Source organism: Antedon mediterranea, chromosome 4 (genome assembly GCF_964355755.1).
Source record: "Antedon mediterranea chromosome 4, ecAntMedi1.1, whole genome shotgun sequence".
NCBI classification, from domain to species: Eukaryota; Metazoa; Echinodermata; class Crinoidea; order Comatulida; family Antedonidae; genus Antedon; species Antedon mediterranea.
In genome coordinates this window covers 7,698,260-7,723,711 of record NC_092673.1, presented here as the reverse complement: position 1 = coordinate 7,723,711, position 25,452 = coordinate 7,698,260, and the positions used below count along the sequence as shown (strand labels likewise).

Sequence of the window (25,452 nt, the reverse complement as noted above, 5' to 3'; positions counted from 1 at the left end):
GAAGGAATTAAGAATATAACATTAAATGGTTAAAATCATGAGGCATAGGCCTATTTAGTATTAAGTACTCAAACTGTACTAACTGACTTCGTGATTGGGCTCAACTTCAAATTGTATCCAGTGAAATTTTGTAACGAATTCTTGATAGGCCAATATTTAGACGATTATTTCCATATATAAATTGCTGTAGATAACGCGAGAACAGCCTGTGCTTATTACAGTACTTCAGTACAAGCTTTAATAGTACTGCGCTGCAGCTGAGCAGCGAATTGAATTTAATTCCAATAAGCTAGGTAGTTGCCAATGGTGACTGTCAGTCAACCATCATAGGCGGGGCTTGTACGCTTGGGCCTAGACACGTCTTGACTTTGAGTGGCGTTTTTGAGCCGTCAGGCCGTGGTTTTCCCACCTACAAATAACACTAGAATAAAAACAGTTCGTTTCATCAGCTTTTTACTACGGCAATTGACAGCCTGTTGAAGTCGTCCACGTGCTTATTTTCCTTCATCGTGTGATTTGTTGGCTGAACCTGACAGGATTTTCGCAAGCGGTGGATTTCAGCGGCGAAACATTTTTTGCCGTAAACGGTTATGGATGAGCAACAAAGGCTACAGCCTCACCACCATCACCACCCCGGTATGCATGTCCCACACACAGCCACGCCAGGCCATATTCACCAAGCTAGTATGCTATCCCATATGCAGCCAACGCAGCAACATTCGGAGCAAGGTGCTCCCCAGGACCAAGAGTCTAGAAAGCAAGAAATTGGAGATATTTTGCAGCAGATTATGTCTATAACAGACCAGAGTTTAGATGAAGCACAGGCCAGGTAAGCTAGCCGCGACAAGCAATCACTCGCGTGATCAGTCGCCCAGACTGTCTCATCAGTTGTGCTATGTTGTCGCGCTACACATCGGCCTAGGAAAATATTATCTTACGGAGATTATACTTAGTATTTTCAGTTGATTTTCTGAATTATTCAATATATTTATGCAGTGTTTATTATTCTAAAGACAGTAATGTATCTTTCGGATTAAGAAAATTAACATTTTTATGTTTTTTTCATGTGCCACACCAGGCATTAAACAGAACAACAATCCTTCATTTCATGTAACCATGAATGGAAGAATGTATACTCTAGGCTAGGTTTTATTTAATGCTTTATTTTATTGAGAAAAGTTGCTAATAAATTTTGAATTTAGAATTCAGTTGCACTGATGATAACCTACCTAGGCCTAGAGTACAGTAGAAGTAGTAGCAAGATGTATGATGATGATAATCATTTGTTTTAAAAATTAAATTAAACAAATAAACAAAATGATGCATTAAAAAAACGTAGCGTAAAATAAAGCATTACGATGCTCTTTAAACAATAGGTATACTTAATAATAATCTGCATTTAATTTATTCTAAGGCTTCATCCTCAACCTAATACAACATAATGTAAGATATCCAACAGTCAATGTCAGTTCTATTCTATTCTAAATGTATTTAAAAAAATGTTAGTTAATTAATGAATGTTCACAATGAGTAAAATTGTTACAAACTATACTTATATTTAAATTTAACATTAATTCTATTTGTATGACTTTGTTTTTGACAGAAAACATGCTCTAAATTGTCATCGTATGAAACCAGCACTATTCAGTGTACTTTGTGAAATAAAAGAAAAAACAGGTAAAAATTCTACCATCATTTTTAACTACAGTAACTTTACCTTAGGATTATATTTATCTGAGAAAATAAAAAAACAACAATTATATTGTTCTGAATATTACTGTACATACTGTAGGGAAGATTTCATTCAAAGTTTATGATAATTTAAGTAATAATTGATAATCGAAATAGAAAATACAAATTGTAATAAATTATTTGCTATCTGTGGCTGGTGTTCAGCATTTTTATATAGTGAGAGCAAAAATGTTCCTTGGGTTTTGCAATTGGGGATTTTGATACCTGTTACTTTAGTACCATGATATAACTAAGTTTTACACTGAAAATTCAGAGTGAAGGTGGTGTTTACAGTATAGTAATACTAGGTAATACCAACTTTTTAATCGTAATGTTGAATTGTATCCTTTTAAGTATTTTGCCCAAGGTAGTAGGATATCTACTGTATCTAGCATTACCTACCACATACTGATTCAGTCCACATAAGACTGTTGCCACTTTTCCATGGGATAATTTAAAAAATATATTGGTCTTTTGTTGTTCATTGTTATCAAGTTGACAGTATACTATATTAGTATTTCAATAACGCTAACTACTAAATGGTTTTACTCATTTTACAGTTTTTTAATTATAACATTTAGTTTTAAGAGAAATAATCACATTCTTTTTTCATTTGTTTCCATTTTTTTTTATTGAGTTTTAAATTATTAAATTGTACTACTGTAATATACAGTAGTTAGTTTAAAATAAAGTTTTCACAGTATAAAGATTATATCAATTATAATTTGTAATGTATTGGTTGTATTATGTAGATAGATAATACTGTACTTGAACAGTATCATCATACCATACAGTAACTCACTGTATTGCTGGAAAGCATTTTCAACAAACGTTTACCTACCAATAATGACATTGACACTTACAGTATCTATAATTTGAAAACATAGTGTATCCTTTTTGTAGTTCTAAAACCAACAGAAAATTTGCTCTAAGCACGAATGAAAAGTTGCGAGGTATCGTTTAGGTACCGACTAATTAGCAGGAAATTATTTCAATATCCGTTGCAAACAAATTGAGTATTGTTTTTTTATAGTTCCTGTGTAATCTGGTGATATTTCAAATATTGATGAAAGGGTAGCTGATAACTTACTGTAGTTTGTAAATACTAAAGATTGAAATGTACAATATTATGTGATGGGTGCTGAAGAAGTAGGTCTTTTATTGTGCCAACCATTGCTATGTAATAAGGCATCCAGGAGGCTAGTAAATTAGTGCTCTGTACTGTAGGCCAGAAAGTACAAATATTAAGTTAGCTACTGTAGGCTATTGTAGTAGAAATCTGGGCTAGACCAGTGGGTACTCTACACTTAAGTCTTGGTATTCCAGTGTGGCATGCTGACGCTATGGAATTATGTTTTGAACATAGAGCTTTGCTAAATTGTACAGCGTATAGTACAGTACTACTACTGTGACTTTATAGGTAAACATTCTTCAATACTCACAATTCTGTTTTTGTATTAAAAGATATGAATACAGTATCTACTGTATAAAAATGGTTTATTTACTTTTTTCAAATGCTTGATCTCTGTGACTGTTTCATATACTGTAGGCCTATTTTCACTTTTTCTTTTTAGACTTAATGTAGTTGGTTTATTTTCTATATGTAAATTAAGATCCAGACAATGTTACCTACAGTAGCTATAGAATTCTCAGGAATTTTCCTGTGATGAGATGAAACTGTTTAAAAGTTTAATGTGAGGGAAGCTGTTAGTAGACTTGTCACTAGGTAAAATCACAATTGATAACATGTTGTGTATTTGAAGGCCTTGTAGCCTGGAAAGAGCCTGTAGCTAGGAGGTAGCTAGTAAACTTGCCCACTATCAGAGTTCAGTTCTGGTCAATTTGCTTTTTAATTAGGAAGTTGCATATTACCGTGGGCCCTTGAATCTCTGTATGTTCTTCCTTTTTAGGTTAGACTTGTAATTCTGACAAACCTTTAAAACAAACAACTAAGATGGTTGGCCCAAATTACTGTAGACAAAGATGACAACTCTACAATCACATACTGAATTAAAAAAAATATTTAAAATCAATTGCATTGTGTATATTTTATAATAAAAAACAGTTTTTCTTCATTTATTTAATTACTACTGTACTAGTTATCCGGATTGAGAAAAAAACAAAAATAAGTCATTATTAAATTTATAATTTTATTTTGTCTAATCAGCAGTTTTCCAAACATACTATGAAAGATCCTGCTTGTAAAGTACAGTAAGAGAAAACAATTTTAAAATCAAACTTAGTAATTTTGTACACGTTTGGTCAGAAGTATAAAGTCTTCATTCTATTATTTTTTTTGTACAGATAAATAAGAAATTCAAAAATATTCGCACAGGACTTTTTTATAGATAAATTTTCTGAGATTTGATTATTGTACATTTAAAAAAAAGTCCTACAGTACTGGATAATATGCCAAACGCAATGAAATGTACAGTAAATTTTACAACTTTTATTATTATCAAAATAATTATTAGTATTGGTGTACAGTAGTGCATTTCATTAATATCTCAAATTAAATGTTTATTTTAACATTAATTAATAATAATTGTTTATAAACAGGAAGTATAAAACATTTCCAAATAATTAAAAAACAAGAAACGATTAATCACTGTCTTTCAAAGCATCCAAAGATGGCAATGTAAACAGTTTGTTAGAAAGTGGATAATTATATATCCATCTATGTATGAAGGTAATTTATCATTCGTATTCATTGCTGGTGGAGATTACTTTTATCTTATCTTCATCGGATTTTGACAACTTCTGTAAAGTGGTGATAAGACTTGCTTGCTTGCTGTTAGTACAGTATAGTAAGTACTGTATGTGTTCTCAATATAATATCAAAAGCACTGTTACTGTGTTAGTGTTAAATATTGTACTGTAGTACTAAATTAGGTTCTTCCTTTCCCAAGAAAGAGCCTACAGTAGTTCCGTCATAGTTCCAAGTTCTATCTTCCATAAATGTACTGTAGGTGTATAGCATCATGTTTGGTAAACAAGACATGTGACAGCATGACTACGTGTCCAGTTATTACAGTATTTATCGCTAATTTATTAACGGTAAACACAGTTATATTTTAGAATAAATAATTCCGAATAAATTATTATTTTATTATTAATTGTTTTCGAATAATTTTTAAGTTTGTACAGTATCCAGTTCTGTGGGAAAAAATTAAATGTCTGTAGTAATTGACAATAAGTTATACACTACAGATTTAGTTATTTTTACTGTAGCTGTGGATACCTACAGTACGTAGGGTGGGCTTAGACTCCGCCTAATTTGAATATAGAGAACCCACCCAAATCACTGGATTATTGGTGCCTGAACATACCATTTATTTTGTTAATCCAAACACCCTAAATTGTCCTAATCTGATGTTGTGATATTCACTCAGTCATTAATTGAAAAGTTTGATAAATAAAATGAACATTTACACTTTAAATTGACTAAATAATTACTAAATTATACCAGTTATTGTGAAGGTTGTATTCTTAATGCCTGTATAATCTTAACATGTTTGCCTATCATTTACATAATAGCATAATACTGTAATTTACCTAGTAATTAAGACTCCATTAAATGACTATAGCCTTTCTACTGTACTTGTCTGGCATCCCTTCATTATGCAAACAATAGTGTTGTTTCTGTCTTTGTTCATTCCACTAACACCTGTATTGTTAATTAATAAAGACTAGCCTTAATTATATGATAAGTCTAATTGATTTTACCATTAAAAATGTACACTAAGATGATAAGTAACATTCCTATAGTGTCTTCCTTCTGAATTAATTTATTATAACTGTGATGATAGCTAATAGGGCTACATCTGGTATGAAAGTTTATGAATGAATTCTCTTGTTTTAAACAATTTAGATAATTACTACTGTAGTACTAAAATAATTAAACTTTGCTTCTATGCCATACTATAAATCATTCAAATTTAATCATTCTGTAATTCTTTTTTTCCTAGAATTTTTCTGTAATTATGTAAACCAATCAACTCTTTGTTTATAATTATTTTAATGATTTATATTTTTGTATGTTTTGTAGTATCAATTGAAATTTCTCATTAATATTTATTATTTGCTCTTACTTTTACAGTGCTTACTTTCATAAACGGTCTTTAGAAAAGAAAGAATAATTTAATAATAATACTTTGCATTGCTTTGCAATATTATTCTAAATAGTACATAATTTATGATCATTGTAATTATTTAATTATATTTTTGAGCTAAAGTTTGAATTAAAATCGGCATACCATAATTAATAATATCAACTGGCCATTTTAATCCTTTCCCTCCTGTTATGCTTGGTGTCATTAACCTACTGAACATTCCTCTTACTGCTCTTGACCTTTGACATCGCACAAGAGCAATCCATCTCTTTGTGGGAGCCCAACAGTCAGACCAGACTAAATTCAGTTTCTGTGTTTCTCCTCCTGGGAACCTAGTGCAAAGAACGTTTTTATCAACTCCTCTTCCTAATGAAATTGACCAGAAAGGAAATTAAACTTTTTTATGTATCAAAAGCTAGTTTGAAATCTACTATCAGTATCACATTGAAGACACACAATTTATTGTTTGCTGTTCAGCTGTGGCAGAATAATTCTCATAAATCTACCACCAAAGAAAATCTAAACCTCCTCTATAGTTTAAAGTAAATGTTCAACATCGTCTCTCCTCAATGCTTTTAATTTACGGTTGCCTTTTGTCTACCCTAGCTTGGGAGTATTTAATCATCTTTCACCAAATTTGGAGGCCCATTATGTAGTGTAGGCTGGGTTGGTTGAGCCTGTACTGGATTCTGTTCCCAGCAGGATTTGCCTGATTTATGTAGTGTAAGTGTAGTGTCAGCTTGAATTTGGTGTGTAATATTTCACCTAAAAGACTAGCCTGTTGCTTTTATAGTTCCTCATTACAATTACTATAAGTAATTTATTTGTGATGCAATAATATTACAGTTCAGTAAATGGTTTCATTTGTATTATTAATAGTACATGTTGGGAATTATACTAAATGTTTTATTATTGGTTATCCGCAACGAAGTTGCAGGATAACCTCTTGTGATTGTACGAAATCATCTTTTTTTTCATCTTCTTTCTTTCTGTATGATTTTTGTGTAACGCTTTTCTCTAAAACTTGCAAACATAACATTTTGTTAACTATGTTAACATTTTGACATTCACGTAACGTCGTCAAGCGAAGCTTTTCATGATGTTTACAATTGCGCAACGCGACGTACGCGCGATTTAACGATTTTCTCGTATTTAACATATGTCGAAAACCAAACAACATTTTAAAATGAAACTTTGCAAAAGTTTAATTTATATCATGCGCTAACTGTCTGTTGAAAAAAAATTGCGTGTTTTACACAAAGTTACGCGCGCACGCGCATTTAAAATTTCAAAATGCGCAAAATTAATTTCTAATCAACTTTCTACGCGTTTCATGTCGTTTTGAGCATGTCAAAAATTCCCACGCGTGCTCACATTTTTACGTGTACGGTGCGCACGTAGCATTGAAAACGTATTTTTTTCGCGTGATTTATGTTTTTTCAGCCTTTTCTAGTAATTTTACCAAATTTTAAACAATTTAGACTTAAAGATACGTCATACGAGCACGTCGAATTGGACAATTTGCGCGCGTTTTTTATGAAAAGGTTAAAAAATTCGTTTAAAATATGCCTTTTTTTAAACAGTCGTAATTTCTAAACTAGACGGTCAAATTTTTGTGGATGACATATTCTGGAAGTAGATGAGTTGTAGATATCGGATCAGGTATTAATATGGGTAACCGGACATTATGACGTCATCGTATGGCCACGCGAACATAAAATTTAGGATTTTTGTATCTTTCGTCATAGCTCATCACATTGAATAGAGCGCATCTCCACTTATCCGTTTTCCATTTTCACCCCGATTTTGATATTGTCTAGGTCAATCAAGTATCTTTCGCATGAGTTAAAAATATTTTATTTTTTTTGACGTCATCGTGCCTTAAAATTTAAATCACGTGTGGCATTAATTTCATCTTTACAGTAAATTTTAATCTGTTATAGCTCGTAAGAATAAAATGTGATAATCACGATTAAAACTTTGTCTGGAAGCTATTGGATTGTAGATACGAAATTATGTAAAAATTTTGCCAATCGGATGTTGTGACGTCATCATATGGCCAGTTAAATAAAAAAGGTCGTATTTTCATCTTTTGCGTCATAATTCATTACATTTAAAAGAGCGCGCATCAATATTTCACGTATTCAAATTTCTTCTACACGCTAATACGTTGTTGCTGAGATAATTTCCTTTCGGAATTGCTACCTTCGCGTTTCATTTTAAAACCGTCAACATGTTAAAAAATTGCAATAAATAGCGGGTCCCGTAATTTCACCTATTCTACACTGTATGTGATATGGATACAGATTATACTGTGTATACTATATATGAATTTAAATAATAAAATTCAGCAATAACAACATATCATATTCTTCAGTTCAGGTCATAATGCCAACGTGAACACTTCCTTTTGTCCTCAACCTATCCCCTTAATGTTAATGTTGCACCACTTGCGCGGCGGATAACCAAACTCGTCAAAGTGACGAGTTACATGTCTAGTTATATTTAAAACTAAAACTACTATTATTTGTATTCAAGAAAAGATTTATTGATATATACTATAATAATACGTAATTTTTAAATGGAATAGTAACTTCAAACATTTTAATGTGAGACTGTTAAATTTGGATTAAAAAATATTGTTACTCATACTGTACTGTATTGTAGCGTTGATAATATTTTTTATGAAGATGAAAAGTTTCCAAAGTTTTGAACATTTACATTTTTGTTTTGAATATCATTGAGTTTTTGGACCAAAATTGACAAGAAAATAGTGCAAGTAAGAAGAAATCTAGATGAGCAACAAGGCTTAGGAATTCAAATGTTTAGGTTTTAAAAAGACACTTTGACAGCCAAAGAAACAATGAAAAGTCTGTGCCTTTATAAACCAACTCCAGTTTATGAAACTTGCAAAGGTGGTGAGAGATCAATGTTAGGAATGCTTGATTTGTTTATTGCTTTATATCCTAGATCCAAGCTACAGTATTGGCTGTCATGTTTTAAATATGTTGAAAATGTCAAATGCCCTGTATGGAATATGCAAATACCCAATGGTATCTCTCTTTGGAAACAGAGAGGGTGAGGATAGTAGGTTAAATATCAATAAATTTCACCAAAAAGTGAGATGATTTTGTAAAAATTTTGAAATTGAAACTTTTTATTCTGACTGGTGGCATAGTATTATTGAGGGAGTTCAGAAACATGCCACTTTTAGTTTTCCTACTTCTCTCTTGACCTGCATTTCTCAGTCTGGGCTATACCATGTTACAACAGGGTAAGCTACAGTACCAGTGAATATATTACTGTATGTTTGTTACTGCTTTGTCCTTTCTAGAATCACCCTAAGTTTATTGACCTACAGCAGTGTACAGTTGCTTGTTATTCTATAGAAATTGTATCACTTTTTAGGACAAAATTAGTAATTTCACTTTAATAACAATTGTAAGTAAGAAAAAAATCAGTATCTGTTGTTGATAAGAATTAGTGTTAATGTGATTGGATTTAGTACAGGAAATCTTATAACTTTGAAAAGAATAGTACAAACAATTTGTGAAACCTGCGATGAACAATATGGCGACTTAGATGAGAGTGTGCGACTATACTGTATGTAAACAGCAATAGATGGAGAGTTACAGAAACAAAGTGACTGAAGAAAAATAAATTTAGTATACAAGCAGGTGTGATTATGATTGTTAATGCTTTATATTGATTTTACCCTCCATAAAAAAGTGGTAAAAATTCTATCAATTGCGGAGTTGTACGAGATTGATTGCTGCGCGGAAAAACTCAATTGTTCATTGTCTAAACATTTCCTACGTCTTACACCAACTTGTTCTGTCGATTTTTCTTTCTTTGCACTTTAATGTTTTCCGACTTCATTTCCAGGCTGATGTTTTATTAATTATGAAACTGAAATTATAACGCTGCTGTTTTCAAATCAAATTTAGCCCGAGTTCTGACACTGACCTGATTTTTTTTTTCTATTTAATGACTATGTGTGAGGGTATGTTCTATTAAAGACGTTTTACCATAGCCGCAGTTACATGATGAATTGCTTCGTATCTACCCAAACAAGGACACGCTTTAGGAAAGAGGTCATAGCAGAGAAAGTGGAATACCCACACCGAATGAAAGAAAATTCAATGACATGTCAGTTTTGGCATCTAAAATCAATTTCAACTAGAGCAGTGAGATTTACATTTACGCCCATAAGTATTGTCTACTCGCCTTGATTAACAACTGAAAGGCTATGGTTCAGTCAAACTGCAAGTGTACAGTAAATTTACACTTTATAAAGTATGGTTGTACACTATGCAGAACAGCAACTGTGATAATATTAAATCATATGGTAGCTAAGTGAGATGTTACGCTTGACTGCCCAGTGTACATCATCGTCGCCACCTATAGTCTCAGACATTTCTGTACAAGGGGTTTTTAGCTTTAATAGTTTTTGTTTTGGTGAGAATAAAAAAAAATGAATCCACAAGGGAGCTACCCGTGGCTTAGTAGTGTCCAAATCACCTTCAACTAGGGACTTTGCCAATTTTATTTTGGTATTCCATTGGGTTTTGGCAAATTAAGATGTTACAGTACTTTCTTTTCTAGTTTTGTTCAGGAAAACCAATTTATCAGTCCTTCCTTGACATTTCAATTTATAATTTGGTAATTTTGCTTGGTGCTTGAGGGCTTATTATTATTGGACAGTGATACGCTAGTTAGAATTGGGACTCCCTAAAATTATTCGGAATTATTTAAAACAAGAGTCTTATTTATAAATTTATTCCATCACTTAATTTCTGCCTATGTTGTTTAATGCTACTACTGTATTATACTTAGCTACAGTAATAGGACTATCGGCCTAAAGTTAATTTTTTATAGAATTTAGAACGAATACAGACGCAAAGTACATGAACCATACCTCCATTCCTGAAATTATAAATTGATGTGTATTTATTTTATCACTGGATAAATTTTGATATTAATTAAAATTTAATTTTAAGCCGACATGCTTATTATAGTTATACTACAGTAATGATGTGAGCATTTAAGATGGGCAAAAATAGTACATCATTAATAAGCATTTCTGTATGTACAGGTATTGTATTGGTACTGTAGTCTAAAGTACAATATGAATAGGCCTACAGTATACTGTAGTGGACCATACAGTATTATTAGTAGTACTTAAAACCTACCAAGATTATCTAAGTAGTACGTGTAGACACAGTATTTGTATAACACAGCTGGTATTGTATACCAACACATGCCAAGTTTACTCAATAATCGTACTCTACCCACTTGCTATTTATAAGTATGCTTGCTGTCCACTTTTAATTATTACTAAATCTGGAAAAATGCATTTAACGCCAGTTAAGATGCAAGAAATTGCATTCGCCCTAACAGAATGATTTTGCTAACAGGCGAAATGCTTGAATTGCGGTGTGTATTGTTGATTGAACAAGCTAATGTTGAATACATGATGATGATCAATGTTTGCAGGACATGCTCAATTGGTATTTTACTATGTTATAAGACATTTAATACTTACTATTGGTGGTTAAATTATAAGCCTGTGCTAAGAGTAATATTGAGTCAATCAAATAACAGCGATTGTACTTTTTTAATGTCAAAACAGAATAATATTTAATTTATCAATTAATATCTTTTAGATCATTGTGTAGTAATTATTTAAGGTTTCAAATAATTAGAGTCTATTTCGTGCCAAGCTTACCTGGATAAACCTACAAATGCCTTATTCTCCTAGATAATGTACTTGTAATATTATTTGGTTTTCTGTTGGTGATATTGATTCGCAGTGGTCTAATGGCAGGTTGTCTAATGGCAGGTTGTCTAATGGCAGGTTGTCTGTTGCATTAACAGAGTTCGAAACCTAATTTTTTTATAAAAAATAGTTTTTTAGAAAATCTAATAAATTGCATAATCTTTATTCTGTTTAATTATTATACTTTTACTGTAATGTAATATACAGTAGTATAAAGATGAGAAATTTATTTGAACCATATCGGTCTTTTTTTAAACTGTAAATATTCTATGAAAATGAAATACAGTTGAAAATAGAATTACTACAGTAGTTTAAAACAATAATTATGCCTTAATTTCTACGGCTTCATTGTTAACATGTATTTGTAAATGAGATCTGAAGAGACAAGAAAGTCTACAATTTAGAATTAAAAGAGCCTTTGACCTATTGTAAATGATGAATTATTTTTAATACCTACCACTCGAAAAAACTATCAAGGCAATCAGTGTAGGTCTGAGTGGAGACAAACAGATTATTATAAAGAACATTTAGAACGGATAGAAATAGCAAATATATTATTGCTCATGTTTGAGAGGATTTCAAATGAAAAGAAAACAAATGGTTTTACTTTGTGTTGCTTCTAATCTAATTAATCTGATTGGACAATCAAATACCTACTGTAAGTATTGGCACTTATGTCAAAGGTCGTTCTAAGGAAGATATTTTTGGAAGAAAGGATTTATAGAAAATAAGAGGAGAATTGTAGAATGATCAACCCTCTAAATTTATAAAACATCATCTATACTGTGGATAATAAAGACAAATTCTTCATACAGTTACTGTGTTCTATACTTTTTAAAGTTTTTAACTTTATTTTAAATTATTATAGCTTTAAAACTTCAGTATTTTGAGAGTTTTACCAGAAAATTGGATATTTTTCAAAGATTCATGTTTTTAGCTACAGTAAGCCTGTTCTTTCTCTAGAGTAATGATCAAGCCACGTCATCCCATTGAATAAAAGTTTGTGGTATAAGCCAAAAGGTGTTTGTTGATTCTTGGGAAAAGCCAGTATGTACAGGTCACAAATTGGAAAACCAGACATGTTGGCCTCGGTAGTACTAGTAGTACTAATACTGTAGTTAAATACAGTATTGGAGAAAATGATAGTCACATAATATGGTAGTATAAAATCAAAGTTGTGTATTATTATAGTTCCATATCATGTACAGTATGACAGTTTTCTATCTCACAGAATAATTTGAAAAGTATTTATCAAGATTTCATATTTTGTCCTTTGATCTAATTACTTCATTCTACTGTAAGGTAAACTGAATAACAAATTGAGAGTACAGTAATTATGCAGGGATAAAAAAATAAGATGCCAAAATGCCTATGTGGATTAGGTGTGTAATTTCATACCAGCATTCTTTACATTTACATTCTCTACAGAACTGTAGCAAGTAACATTTTCTTGAATTGCAAAACAACAATAAACAAAGAAATGTCAAGAACTATGTAGGCTAGCATCATTTTGCATCATCAGCACTTTAAGACCCAGTACCTAACTGTGTATAGGGCAAGTGCAATAGGGACACCACTTATTATGGGGACAACAATATTAATGGCCAACCCTTAAAGCTTGGTTCCCACTAGCAACGCAACGCGAGGAAGCAACGTAAGTGATTTGACCAATCACAATCCACTTAAAAACATTTCTGGGCCATATTTTATATGTGGAGACCGGATTCAATGATAGGTTACCTGCTAGGCAAGTGTGTTAGGCTAGGCCATATTTTATATGTGGAGACAGGATTCAATGATAAGTTACCTGTTAAGGAAGTGTGTTGGGCTAGGCCATATTTTATATTGGAGGTAATATCTCAAGGATCAGCTATACCTTTTGCAATGGTGGGAAGAAGTGATGTATGGTAGTCAGCTTAGCTTTATAAGTAGTATACCAGTACACTTTAATGATGATCACTTCCTCTTATTGGGTACAGTTAATTTCTAATCACCAACATGTATTTTCTCACTAATTGGCTTAGTGACACTAATGATGAATAGTCTTGGTTTTTAAATCAGACATTTTTATTAGTGAAAGTGGAGTAACCCTTGGTGTGGTCCTCCATCTTTAAGAAATTAATCATCAAATTTGAGTGGTTCTACTAAAGAATACTGTAGGTTTGTTTTGACCTATCCGTGGTCTAGCTTAGTGAAATTTGCCTACTGGGTAAGATAGGATTAGGATTGGGCTAAAAATTCATGAGCTAGGCTTATTACTAGCGCTTCTGCCTACAAACAAACTATGTCACACATTCAGTTCTTTTGAACATCAGTATTTATTACATATAAAGTGCTTTTTTTACATCCATATTCCAATTTTTGTTGATTCTACATCCTTGTCTTTTTGTTTCCTATTCATTTTATTTTCTTTCTTCAGTTACCATAGATTAACAGTGATACAAAACTGCTTGTGGTACACAGATGAATGACAACATTTTAAAAAGTCCTTTGGGGTTATCATTATGGGTTGGGTCCAGGGTTAACATTAGCTTGGCAAAAAGCCCTAAAATGGGTGATAGAAATATTAATATTATTCAATTATTTAAATAATGTATACCTATGTCTGAAATGTTTATAAAATGCAAATTAATGCAGATTATCGAATTATTCATCTTTAAATATTTTATTGAGGTCATCCTCATTTTTGAACACAAAATGACTCACGATAAGACTGAGATAAATTATGTAGATCTTTAAATGCAAATCAGTATCTACATCAATAAAATTCCATTCCTCAGGGATATTATGAAGGTTATGTTTTAAAAAATACTTAAAATTATTAAAATATTTATATAAAATCACAATTGCTGAGACTTTAATATTATATTAGAGTATTTGATGAGTTATCATCGTTTGTCTTGATGTGTTTTTTGAATAAAATATAAAGCATACCCAGAACATAAATTATGAAGACTCTTCTGGCATGTTTCTGCTACATACGATTTTAATACCATATTTTAAATAAATGAATAGTATTTTTTTTGTCAACAAAAATAGGTCCTACATAAAAAGCACCGATTTGTAATACAGTTTTAAAATCCTAATTGATTCAGTACGATCCTGACTTTCCAGATTTCCAGTTTTAAAAAGGTTTTATCTACAAATAATGCGGTTTTTTTTTTCAGGAGAGACCGGCCTGTATATTACAAAACCTCTATAATGCAGGGCCTAGGCTTACTTAGAACTGTAAATAAATGTTCTACTTTCTTTTTCTTTTCTTTCAATTTTTTTTCTATTTGAACATACCTTTGTATATAATGTCACTGTTAGCTCCATTATGATAAATCATGAGAAGAAGGTACCCTACCTCTTTTCAATGTCTGATCCTATTTCGCCTATGATTTAGGTTCTGTGACATTTCTTTACAGTGATTGTTTTATAGTTGATTTATATTGCGCTATGTGCTTTACTGTCACTGTTTACGAGTAGGCTACATTTTAAGGTTTTAATGTGCAATGTTACATTTGCTATTGCATTACTTCACCTTATAACAACATACATCATACAATAATAGATTAAATCTAGCAACCAGTCAATTTTTTCCTGTGTTGTTTTGACCGATTTCAGACACAAACTATTTTATTTCAATGTTCTACTACACTAAACTATGAAAACAGCAGAATATTTGTTTCAGTGCCCATGGGCACTACAGTTCAATATTAGATATCTGGAGTTTATAAATATTTTTATAATGTTGTTTGTACAATCCGGTGCTGTTTGTACGCACTTTTCAGAGGGTACTATACAATAGTACTGTACTGCGCTTATTAAATACAGTAAAATAAAAGCGGCAAAGAATTTATTCATACTATAGTATTTTACTAGAATTGTAGAACAAGAAGGAATCAAACCAACACTAGGGTTCCCCCAATAGAAACATTACATAATCTATTATTAAAAAATTACATATGAGTGTTGTACAGGATACTAAAATATTAATTATTAATATCAAATCCGCTCTGTACAGTAGCCAGTCTTATGTATTTTTTAGACTCTTTGAAATAAGAATCTAGTTTTAAATGGTTTCTTCATAAATTTTAATTTGATATGGGTTAGAGTTTTTTTTCATCTTCTGTTCTTAAATGTTGAACATAAATCTTCAGATATAGTATACTTTGTCTAGAACATGTGCCGCAAATCACTTTCAACAGTTATATATCTTGACGTTAGATCAATGTTTTGCTGATCAAATCTATTGTTGTATGTGTCTTCATATTACATTACAAACATTTTCAAACAATGAAACCTATTTGCAATACAGTTGTACTACTGTATGCAGAAAATGTATACAGTAGTCTCTGCAGTACAGACTATAGTACATGTCTCTGCAGTACACACTGACATAGCCTCTGCAGTACAGACTACTGGTATGTATGTGGTACATACAATACTGTGTAAATGTACAGTATAAGTCATAGACTATTGCAATGCTTAAGTATGATATGAGTACTGACTATATTATACACTATAGTACGTTTGTAAGAGTATGCTTTTATTACACATGCTAGGGACAGGTAATGTGACATAAGTTAAAGATGCGCTGTAAATAACAGCACCAGCAGCAACTTTTCGCTGTCCCCTACATATTCTATAATAAGAGTAATTTGCATACAGTACAATCAATTAATACTGTAAAGTTAATTGATGTATAGTATTGTCATTATATATGGTCCTCACAGTGAGTGAAACCTATAAAAAAGTAAATAACGTACAGTAGTACTGTACAATAAAGCTACTGTAGTGTATTGTATGTTGTACGTGGATGATTTTTAGGTGTCTTTACATACACTAAAGGTATACAAGTACAGTATATTATTGTGGTGTAAATTTTATAGTATTTTTATCGCTAATCATCACAATGTTGAATGAATGAAGGCAGATATTAAATATGTGGTACTCGCACAGTCATGGAATTGAAACTGATTTTTGTGGATTTAAGCACAGCAGGTCCAACTGCGGTAGATTCTTTATAAACCACAAGTTTCAATATAGTACTGTACATCCAAGTTGTTTGTATGAAGTCTTCCTTTACTCTATTATGCTACCAAAGTTTTTCATTTGCACAGTATAATAACTGCAGTGAATTAGATAATAATTAACCATACTATAATATGTTCGCAATTACTATATCATTTAACAACATGCCTACATTATCCTTTTTCTTTATTCTTAGTATGTATAAACAGAAACTTTCCTTTTATGGATGTCTTGTTGCAATCATTTGCATACAAAATATTTAAACAATAAATGTGGTGTCTCCCATTAGAAAAAAAGAAATAGGTATAAAATGTTGTATTTAACTGAGAGTGAGACAGTCAATATCTTTTATTTTACCAAACAAAATGGAGGTTTGTTCCTATAGTAATTAGTTTCCTATTGCAGTATAATACCTTTGACAATAGAGGGCTGTGTGAAGTTTAGATAAAAATAAAGTTTTACATGAATTTTACCAATTTTAATAGTGTTGCCCAGTAAATTATGTTTGTGTGAATACCATTAATAATTGTTACTGTACAAAACATGAAGGAGGTTCTTACAAAAATATAATACGTGTATCGGCCAAGTAATGAAATACAGGCCATCGTGATTCAATATTTCGACATTGTCATCATCAGCTGATGAATCCTGCAACAGTAATGTGTATACATTTACATGGAGATGTACTTTTGTATTGATTACTACTACCAGACAACATTACCAGGGAAGATCAGATTACTATGAGTACAGTATTGTTTTTACTCTAGAAAAAAAGAATTCTTCTTTATTAATATTACTGTACTGGGACTGGGAGGGAGTAGAGTACAAAATGTAGTAATAAGTAAGTTCTGTGGTATTGGTTTTTATACTGTAGATTGTAGTCGGTATGTGTGAGGTTCTGATATATAAGTTTATATTCTGACTGGTAATGTGCTTTGTGTTGGAATCTATGTAAACAATGCAACTGAAAAATGTCACGACCTTGTCCTCTTTCACCCTCCCCATATTTGCATGAAAACAACAATGAGTACATTGTCTCATTGCACAACTCTTCCCCACTTTTTGTGTACCTTTTTTTTTTTTAAACTTTTATAGTGTATGCTTTTCTTCTCTTATTATTTTCTACACATACGCTTTTCTCGCATATTATTTTTACCTTTCGTCTTTTCTTCCTGTAATGGTCTTATTATATTATTTTACTTCATAATGATGCATTTTACAATACAGTAATAAGAAAAAGCCCTCTAGTGTCAAAATATGTGTTCATTCTTTTCAAAAAATAATATACAATAGTATTGTATTATAATAATGTTCTCTTCTGGACAAAAACAAAACATGTAAAAAATCAATTGATTTCTAAAAAAATAATTAAATGTATCCAATGTTACTGTTAGTGTTACTAATGTAAGATTTCCTATTCTGTAAAGTATTTCTAGTTTCAAAATGAGTAATGCATATAGAAATTTAATAAAAAAACTATTTTTTGTGGCATTATTGGTTGACCAAAGGGGGTTTAAAAAAGTATGCATACATTCAATTTTTCTAAATAATGTCAAATATACTTCGTGAGACACTTATCTCCAGTAACCGGTTACTTGTTTCGTTGCATTATTTTGCGGAAAAAAAAATCATAATTTAATAATCATTTTGGAGGCATTATTGGTTGGCCAAGCTATGTGCTGTTTAAAAACTACTGTATGCGTATTCAATCTCTCAAATATTCATTATTCAAATAATCGAGAAATTAATTTCTTTTAAAACAATGTGCAGTGAAGCATTAGGTCTCGAAGTGTCAATGTTTCCCTCGTTGATCATCACTAGTCGCCCAAGAGACCATTTGCTTTAATTACAATGGAGATATTCCCCATGTCTTCCTATTTATTTCTAGTTAAGATAGGTTGACGACTCAAAGTATCCAACACGAAAATATTGCAAAGACACTGAGACTGATAAAGAGAGAGAAAATAAACTTACTGTAAAATATTATTGATGGTAATTTAGATGATGAAAATTAATATAAAGTTTAGGTCCCAAAAAAACCCTAAACATTTGTTTCTTAATACACTTAATGTATTTATAAAATAGTATTGATGATAGTAATTTGAATGAAACATATGACATATGAAAAGGTATTCAATGTTTGAAAATAATATTATAACGCCAATCATGTGTATTTGTTGGAGTTAATGTTTGTTTTAATAGTGTAACAAAATTTGTAATTATGATGTAATTAATTGTTGTTAATAGTGTCATGTCAACATGGTGTCCCTTCCTTTAATGAGTACATGCGAAAATCTACCTCTATGGTTTTATGCAACGTATGTTGAATAGTGGTAACAATAACATCCTTGTTGCTTGTGCAAAAATATGCTCCATAACTCCAAAATGTATTGTAGATGGAGAAGCATTCTATATACTTAAGTTTAGAGTTTACGATTTTTTATTTTTTTTTTCTGTTTATACGTTTATTAATATGGATGATATTTCCGAAATAAAAAGGAATTGAATTGAATAGCATAAATGCATGTCATTTTTATTCATACACTTCTTGCTTAATTGTTGTTAAATAAGACTTAATCCTTAAATTGAATTGATGATCAGTTATACCATGAAGCCTGATTAACTAATTATAGCTAGTTGGTTACACAATACTCTAGGCCTAATAAGCAATCCGACTTAAGGGACTAGACAAGCCTAGTTCAACTAGCAACTGTTCCGACCCCCTATGTGGTGTTGTTCCAAATCGGCCATCGCCCAGTTGCTTTGCATAGTCCGCCAGCAAGGTCTGAGCTCGAGTTGCATTGACCTTAAATGAAAAAAATGTGCACACTGTCGGGGGCTACGTGCAAAATTGATGAGTTCCGTGCCGCACGGCACCAGGTTAACTAAACACACAATGGATTATTCTCGTTGTTTTAGCTGCTCTTTACCTCATTGCCCCTGCGTTCGGTTTACGAGATAATGAAGATTCTGATGTCTTGTGACGGCGCAAATACGTGTACTGGCCGCTTGGGTGATGAGGTAACATAGCTTTTGAGAGTCACTATCGCAAAGTTAAATACATGATGTGTTTAGCCGTAATCATTTCTGACAATTGAGTGCTTTAAGTAGTATTTACTAAGTAAACATTTGATAATGTTACCATCTAACTGGTGTTACTTTATATACCTATTATACGTTCACCTGTAGAAAGAAAAACAGTAGTACATTATTCATACCAAAATTAACTGTCTTTATTATAGAGATGGCAATTATTTGATATACTTAACAGTAATCAACTTACTACCTACCAATTTAAATTGTTTTTAAAATTTCGAACTATTTATAAATAGCTAACTTACGTTGTATTATTTCATTCATTAAACATTTCACTTTGTGCTTGCTGTCAGGCTTGAGAGGATTGATAGATACAAAATAACATGGAGTTTAGAAAATCAACCTTTTCAAAGAATTCACTGTACATCTAATATTGTGTTATGGTTGTGTCATGTTTTGAATGAAACCAAATGGAAAGTTTAGGAAGTAGGCTGGTGAGGGGAATACATATATTGTCCCAGAGGAACTCGGGGTTGAATCCATTGTGTTCGTCTCTGTAAATAGTAACACAAGAAACAAAAAACATGTGTGCCAGAAGTTGGTGACGAATCTGAGTTGTGTTTAGAAGAGATTAGTAAGAATTGTCGCCGATATTCCCTACAGATTTTGTAATTAAATCATGTACTTGACTATCCTGATTAAACAATAAGAGTGGCTCTTGTAATTCAGTTACTTTGAAAGCTTGTTGTAGTGCCCCATTACCCATCGTTCACATTATAATATGTCAATAGAAAGTGTGCCACAAACCTATTATTATTTCATAATTTGTTTTAATTTAATTAAACAGATACAACTACATACTGTACTACCTGTATGCAATTATTTTACATACAGTTTTTAAAGTGATATGTGGTTATTGGTTTTCTTTTTAAAAAAAGAAAATTTGTTTAATAGTATATATTTTTGATGGTTTATGTGAACTATTATCCATTTTTAGTACAGTATGCAATGGTAATCAGTAAGTTAAATATAAATAATTTTCATTAGTATTATTATTATATTATATTATCCAGCAATGATTAAGTTATCAAAAATACAAATTTAATATTTTTCAAAATAAAAATCAATTTTCTCTACTATACTATAGTGAGAATTTAATGTCAGCTTAAATATGAAACTTATTTGGCTAATGGAACAATGAATTATAAAAATGAAAATTATACTCTAAAACCATGTCCTGTGTGTGATATTCCCATGAAATAGAATACACTTATGGAAAGCATTCAAGATTTTTTTTCTTATATAGCTTCAGGCAAGTGTGTTATCTCAGGCATACATTCTTGCACTACTGTATAAAATCTAAAATCCATTACCAATAATAAATAGATCTATGAGACAGATGGTTTAAAAGTTCTACAAAGTTATTTGAATTTGTAATTTGTAAACAATATGTGCAAAAAAAGAATGTGTTATAACTATTGTATGATTTTGTTTTATTTAATTGTTTTAAATAACAAAAATGACTACTGTACATCCTCTACTATATTAAAAAATAACATTACGTATTTCCTCTGTATGTAATCGCTGCCAGAAACATGTTTATTTTTCATGTACTGTTGTTTTTTTATGTATGAAGACCATTGCTATTTTAGAAGCAACTGCTTTTGTTTTTCCAAATCAGCATCTAAAAAAGGATTTAAAATATGCCAAAAATGAGTAGATAGCTGATACATCATCAGCTACGGTATCTCTTCCTACTGTACATTTGTACGGTATGTACTGCAGACTGCAGTATGATCCAGTATAAATATCATGTCTACAAATATCGTGCAAAGCCTTGAACATAGAGACAGCATTTGGAAAGCAGCTAGGCCTACTGATTGGTTGTCTTTGCTGTGATTGTTTATGTTTGAATACCATGTTTAGAAAATGACAATTCCAACTTTGTACTTGCATGGCTAAAAGGTATGGTTAAAAAGTAGTCTCCAGTTTCATAAACTGTAATATACTTAGAATTTCAGTTTGATTTTGATGTTTGTTATGGTAATCCATAATTCATCAGTGCAATCATGTTATACGTAGAATCTATCAATGACAGTTATTACACCCAATAATGAACATTAAACCAAAAAATTACAAACTTCATAAAAAATTAGAATTATGCTTAAATTTAAATAATTTTTACAATTTAACGTTTTAATAAAAGTAAACTATACAAAAAGAGAAAATATAAAAAAAAATAACATGACAAGATATTTTGTCCCATCGTGCCGTAATGAGCTGTAAAAATGAAGTTGGAATTGTTGCGGAGACAGCATGTAGCTATTATGCTAACCGGTTGATTTAGTGAGACTCACTATGAGCCCCTTTGCACTACTTAGCTATCGTCTTATTCGGTTACTATCTATGATGGTACAAATGAAACATGGGAATTTAATAATATTATGTATTTTTATTGGATTGAGATAAATTATTCTGGACAGCAATATTGTCAGAAAGTACAAAAGAAAATTGTATAATAAATAATTTTTATTTGAATTTATGATGTAATATGGTTACTAAACAGATTTTTTATTAATATTTCATTTTTAGTGATAAATGATTGAAGAGTTAATAATAGATACTGTAGGTACAGTATCTTGTGAAATGAATAAATTATACTTAAATTAGTAATAATATTGTTATGGTTGTACCATTTGTATGGGTAAATTAAAGTCCTATTTATGGTTATTAATAATATTTTGATAGTATATTATGCTATAAACAATAAATAACAGTGATATTATTGTTTTAATAATTACGGCTACATTAAATGTGTTAGAGTGAGTTGAATTACAATAAATAAAAAATGTTCTGATTATTATTATGATGTATGTTCTTTAGGATGCTATAAATTTGCTGCGTGAATCGGCCATCGTTAAATGATAAAACACGGCTCAGACAAAATGAGAGACATATTAACAACAATGCTACTACTAATAATAATATATGAAAGGAAGATATTCTAAAATCCATTGGAACACTTAAAATAAACCATTTGATTTCTTCACTTCACTTTTTTGCTTTTGTTATAAATGATTTATGAAGCGGACAAAATCATACATGTTTAATTTTGTTAAACTTGCTGAAATAATATTTTGTGTTGATTGTAGTTTTAAATTAGTCTGTCTAAACATGTTATTGTTCAATAACATTGTAAAATAACATGTTAAAAATATACATTTAACATCCGATTTATATCTGTGATTTTATTTGATTTTTGTAGAAATCAGTTTTTGCTGTGAGGAACAGTTTAACACCAAATCAGTGACCCCATACTATTATAATGCCTAGTTTGTTTATATTAACACATAATCCAAGAAATGTGATATTTTTCTCAGATTAAATAAAACAAAATCACAGTCAACTAATGAATTAAAGGAGCCAGACAGGCTATTGTTAAATTGCTGTAAAACAGTCAGAATTTTTCTAATGAGGCAAATATTTACAACTTATGTCAAAGGGCAATCTAAGTGATTTTGTACCTTGATATTGTACGGTATATGATGGGCCTACCCACGCTATTGTTGTAGGTGGTAGCACTAGACTTGCCCCAAGTCTGTATTATCTTTTTTTTTTATTTATTTGTTTTTATTTCAACCGCGATTTTTGTCTGAAAATACAGACTTGTGAAACACGTATAGAAATCGATTTGCAGACCGCAAACATCTGATAAGAATGACGTAGGTTATCATACCGTATTTGGCTATATGGGGCGGGCGAATGTAAATATGGATTTCGAATCAACCAATGATCATTTTGTTTCAAAATGAAAAAGATCGAGTACGTACAGTGCTGAATGTACGATCAAGACTGTTGAAATATAAAATCGTAATGCCAAGTTGTTTTGTTTATTAATTGTTTAGTCCTTGTTCGTAGGTCCTACTCAACTCGCACGTATGACCTGCCAAATAAAACGCCAATAAAGTAGGCCTACATACCACCGGCACACAACAACAGGGCTACACCACCACACAGAACAGGACAGGGTCTGGGTGGGAATTAAATCAAAATTATCTCCGCGTAATAAATGATCCATTCAATGTTTGATTTGCGGAGAAGCTAGCCTATCATATCAAGACGAGTTTTCATGTTCTTGGGAAAAATCCCATCAAATGTTTACCAGACTACTAGGCATATAAAATAATTTCTAGCCTTCAGAAACTTTCATAAATGTACCCAAGTACACATTGTCTAAACGTAACATAGCGCATGCGCATCATCTTAGTTGTTGAGTCTTTGAAATTCTGAAATATGAATATTAAAACGGTGTACGAGTGAGTAGCCAATCGCATGCAGCTGAAACTAGTCAACCGGATAATCGTATGCACCAAGAATTCTTGGTGTCAAACCACGTGACTTGTGCGTGTTTCCCCAGACGGAGTATCCAAAATCAAGTAGTATACGTATGAAACGCCATAGGTGCCAAAATATTTATCTTTTTACTAATATTAAGACAAAACTCCGTCTGGAACCCAGACTAGTGGTAGCACTAGCAGCAGGGCACAAAAATGTAAATTTAACAAATTTGAATATTAATTACAGTAGATTTATAATAAAAGTATAATTACATAGTACTTTAGTACTATTATTAACAGTTACATTATTTATACTTAGCTATAATGTAATAATTATTATTAACTGGCATGTGGTATTTCTGGGATGAAACGCAAATTCTTCTATATACTTCTAGCATATACAATTATAATATATGTTAATTAAATTTATTTTCTCAATTGCATGTTATTTTATACTGTTGATAATATTGATAATAAATGTTTTTGTTGTTGGTCATACACCATACAGTATAGTAATGTACAGTAATTTAATTTTGTACCGGCACTTTAAACTGTATAGATTCATAATGTACATTTGCACATGTTTAATCCCTTCTTGGGCAAGACGGCTAGTGTTTTACAGTTTTCTATAAAAAAATGTTTAGGTAAATCATTCTAGTATATTTCAGAATGTCAGTGTCGTTAAATTAGGACTAGTAAGATCAGTATTGCTAATAAACTGTATATGTGCAATTTTGTGCATTTTAAGACACCATATTTTTGTGTGGCTTACGAGATGTTGCGTCTTCATTTTAGAGTGGATTTTACGATGTGTTTTGTAGGCTTGTATAGCTTATTTGCAGTGTGTTCTGAATATTAACTTCCGGAATTGTCTTGAGGACATTCAAAGTATTTACCATAAGTAATCACAAATTACTTATTGATAAAAATGAATAATAAAAGACAAATCTGTATAAGACTATAAATCATGCATAATACCATTTTCATATCATGGATCCTTATTTTGCGCTTGACACAGAATCGTTTAATTATATTTTTTGGTCGTGCAATTAGGTAGCATTAATTTTTTAATGTAATGGAACAAGAGATTATTTTGTACTGTGATATATTGAAATAAATGATAATTTAATAAAAAAAATATGAACAAACTATCAATTGACTGAGAAGCAAACATACTCAAATAAGATATAAACTAATAAGGCTTTTGGATATCTAGACATCTGACCATTAGACTATTAGAGGGCCCAGTTATGAGTGGTTATGTATACTAGTACACCAGGGTAACTAACCTCCTACTCGTCTCGAGAGATGAACTACAGTAGGCTTTTTAGCAAAAGTGTACACTGAACCTAGAGTTTATAGTCTATCTGAGAAAACTTGTTTTACCACCAAAAGCATGAGACAAGTGAGCCTCGAACCCTTGCCTATGTTAAGGCTA

At 31.2% G+C, this 25,452-nt stretch overlaps 1 protein-coding gene across 2 annotated transcripts in view; it reads left to right on the top strand.

Annotated features, from left to right (window-relative positions):
- Positions 1–228: 228 nt before the first annotated feature.
- Positions 229–25,452, top strand: part of LOC140046518 (pre-B-cell leukemia transcription factor 1-like) — a 94,187-nt gene continuing 68,963 nt past the window's right edge. The window contains exons 1-2 of one of the 2 annotated variants that reach the window (XM_072091188.1): positions 229–829; positions 1,604–1,677. In XM_072091188.1, coding sequence (XP_071947289.1) covers positions 591–829; positions 1,604–1,677 — 313 coding nt within the window. In that variant the 5' untranslated portion in view covers positions 229–590. The remainder of the gene's footprint in view (positions 830–1,603; positions 1,678–25,452) is intronic. The other variant, XM_072091187.1, reaches the window with a different exon arrangement.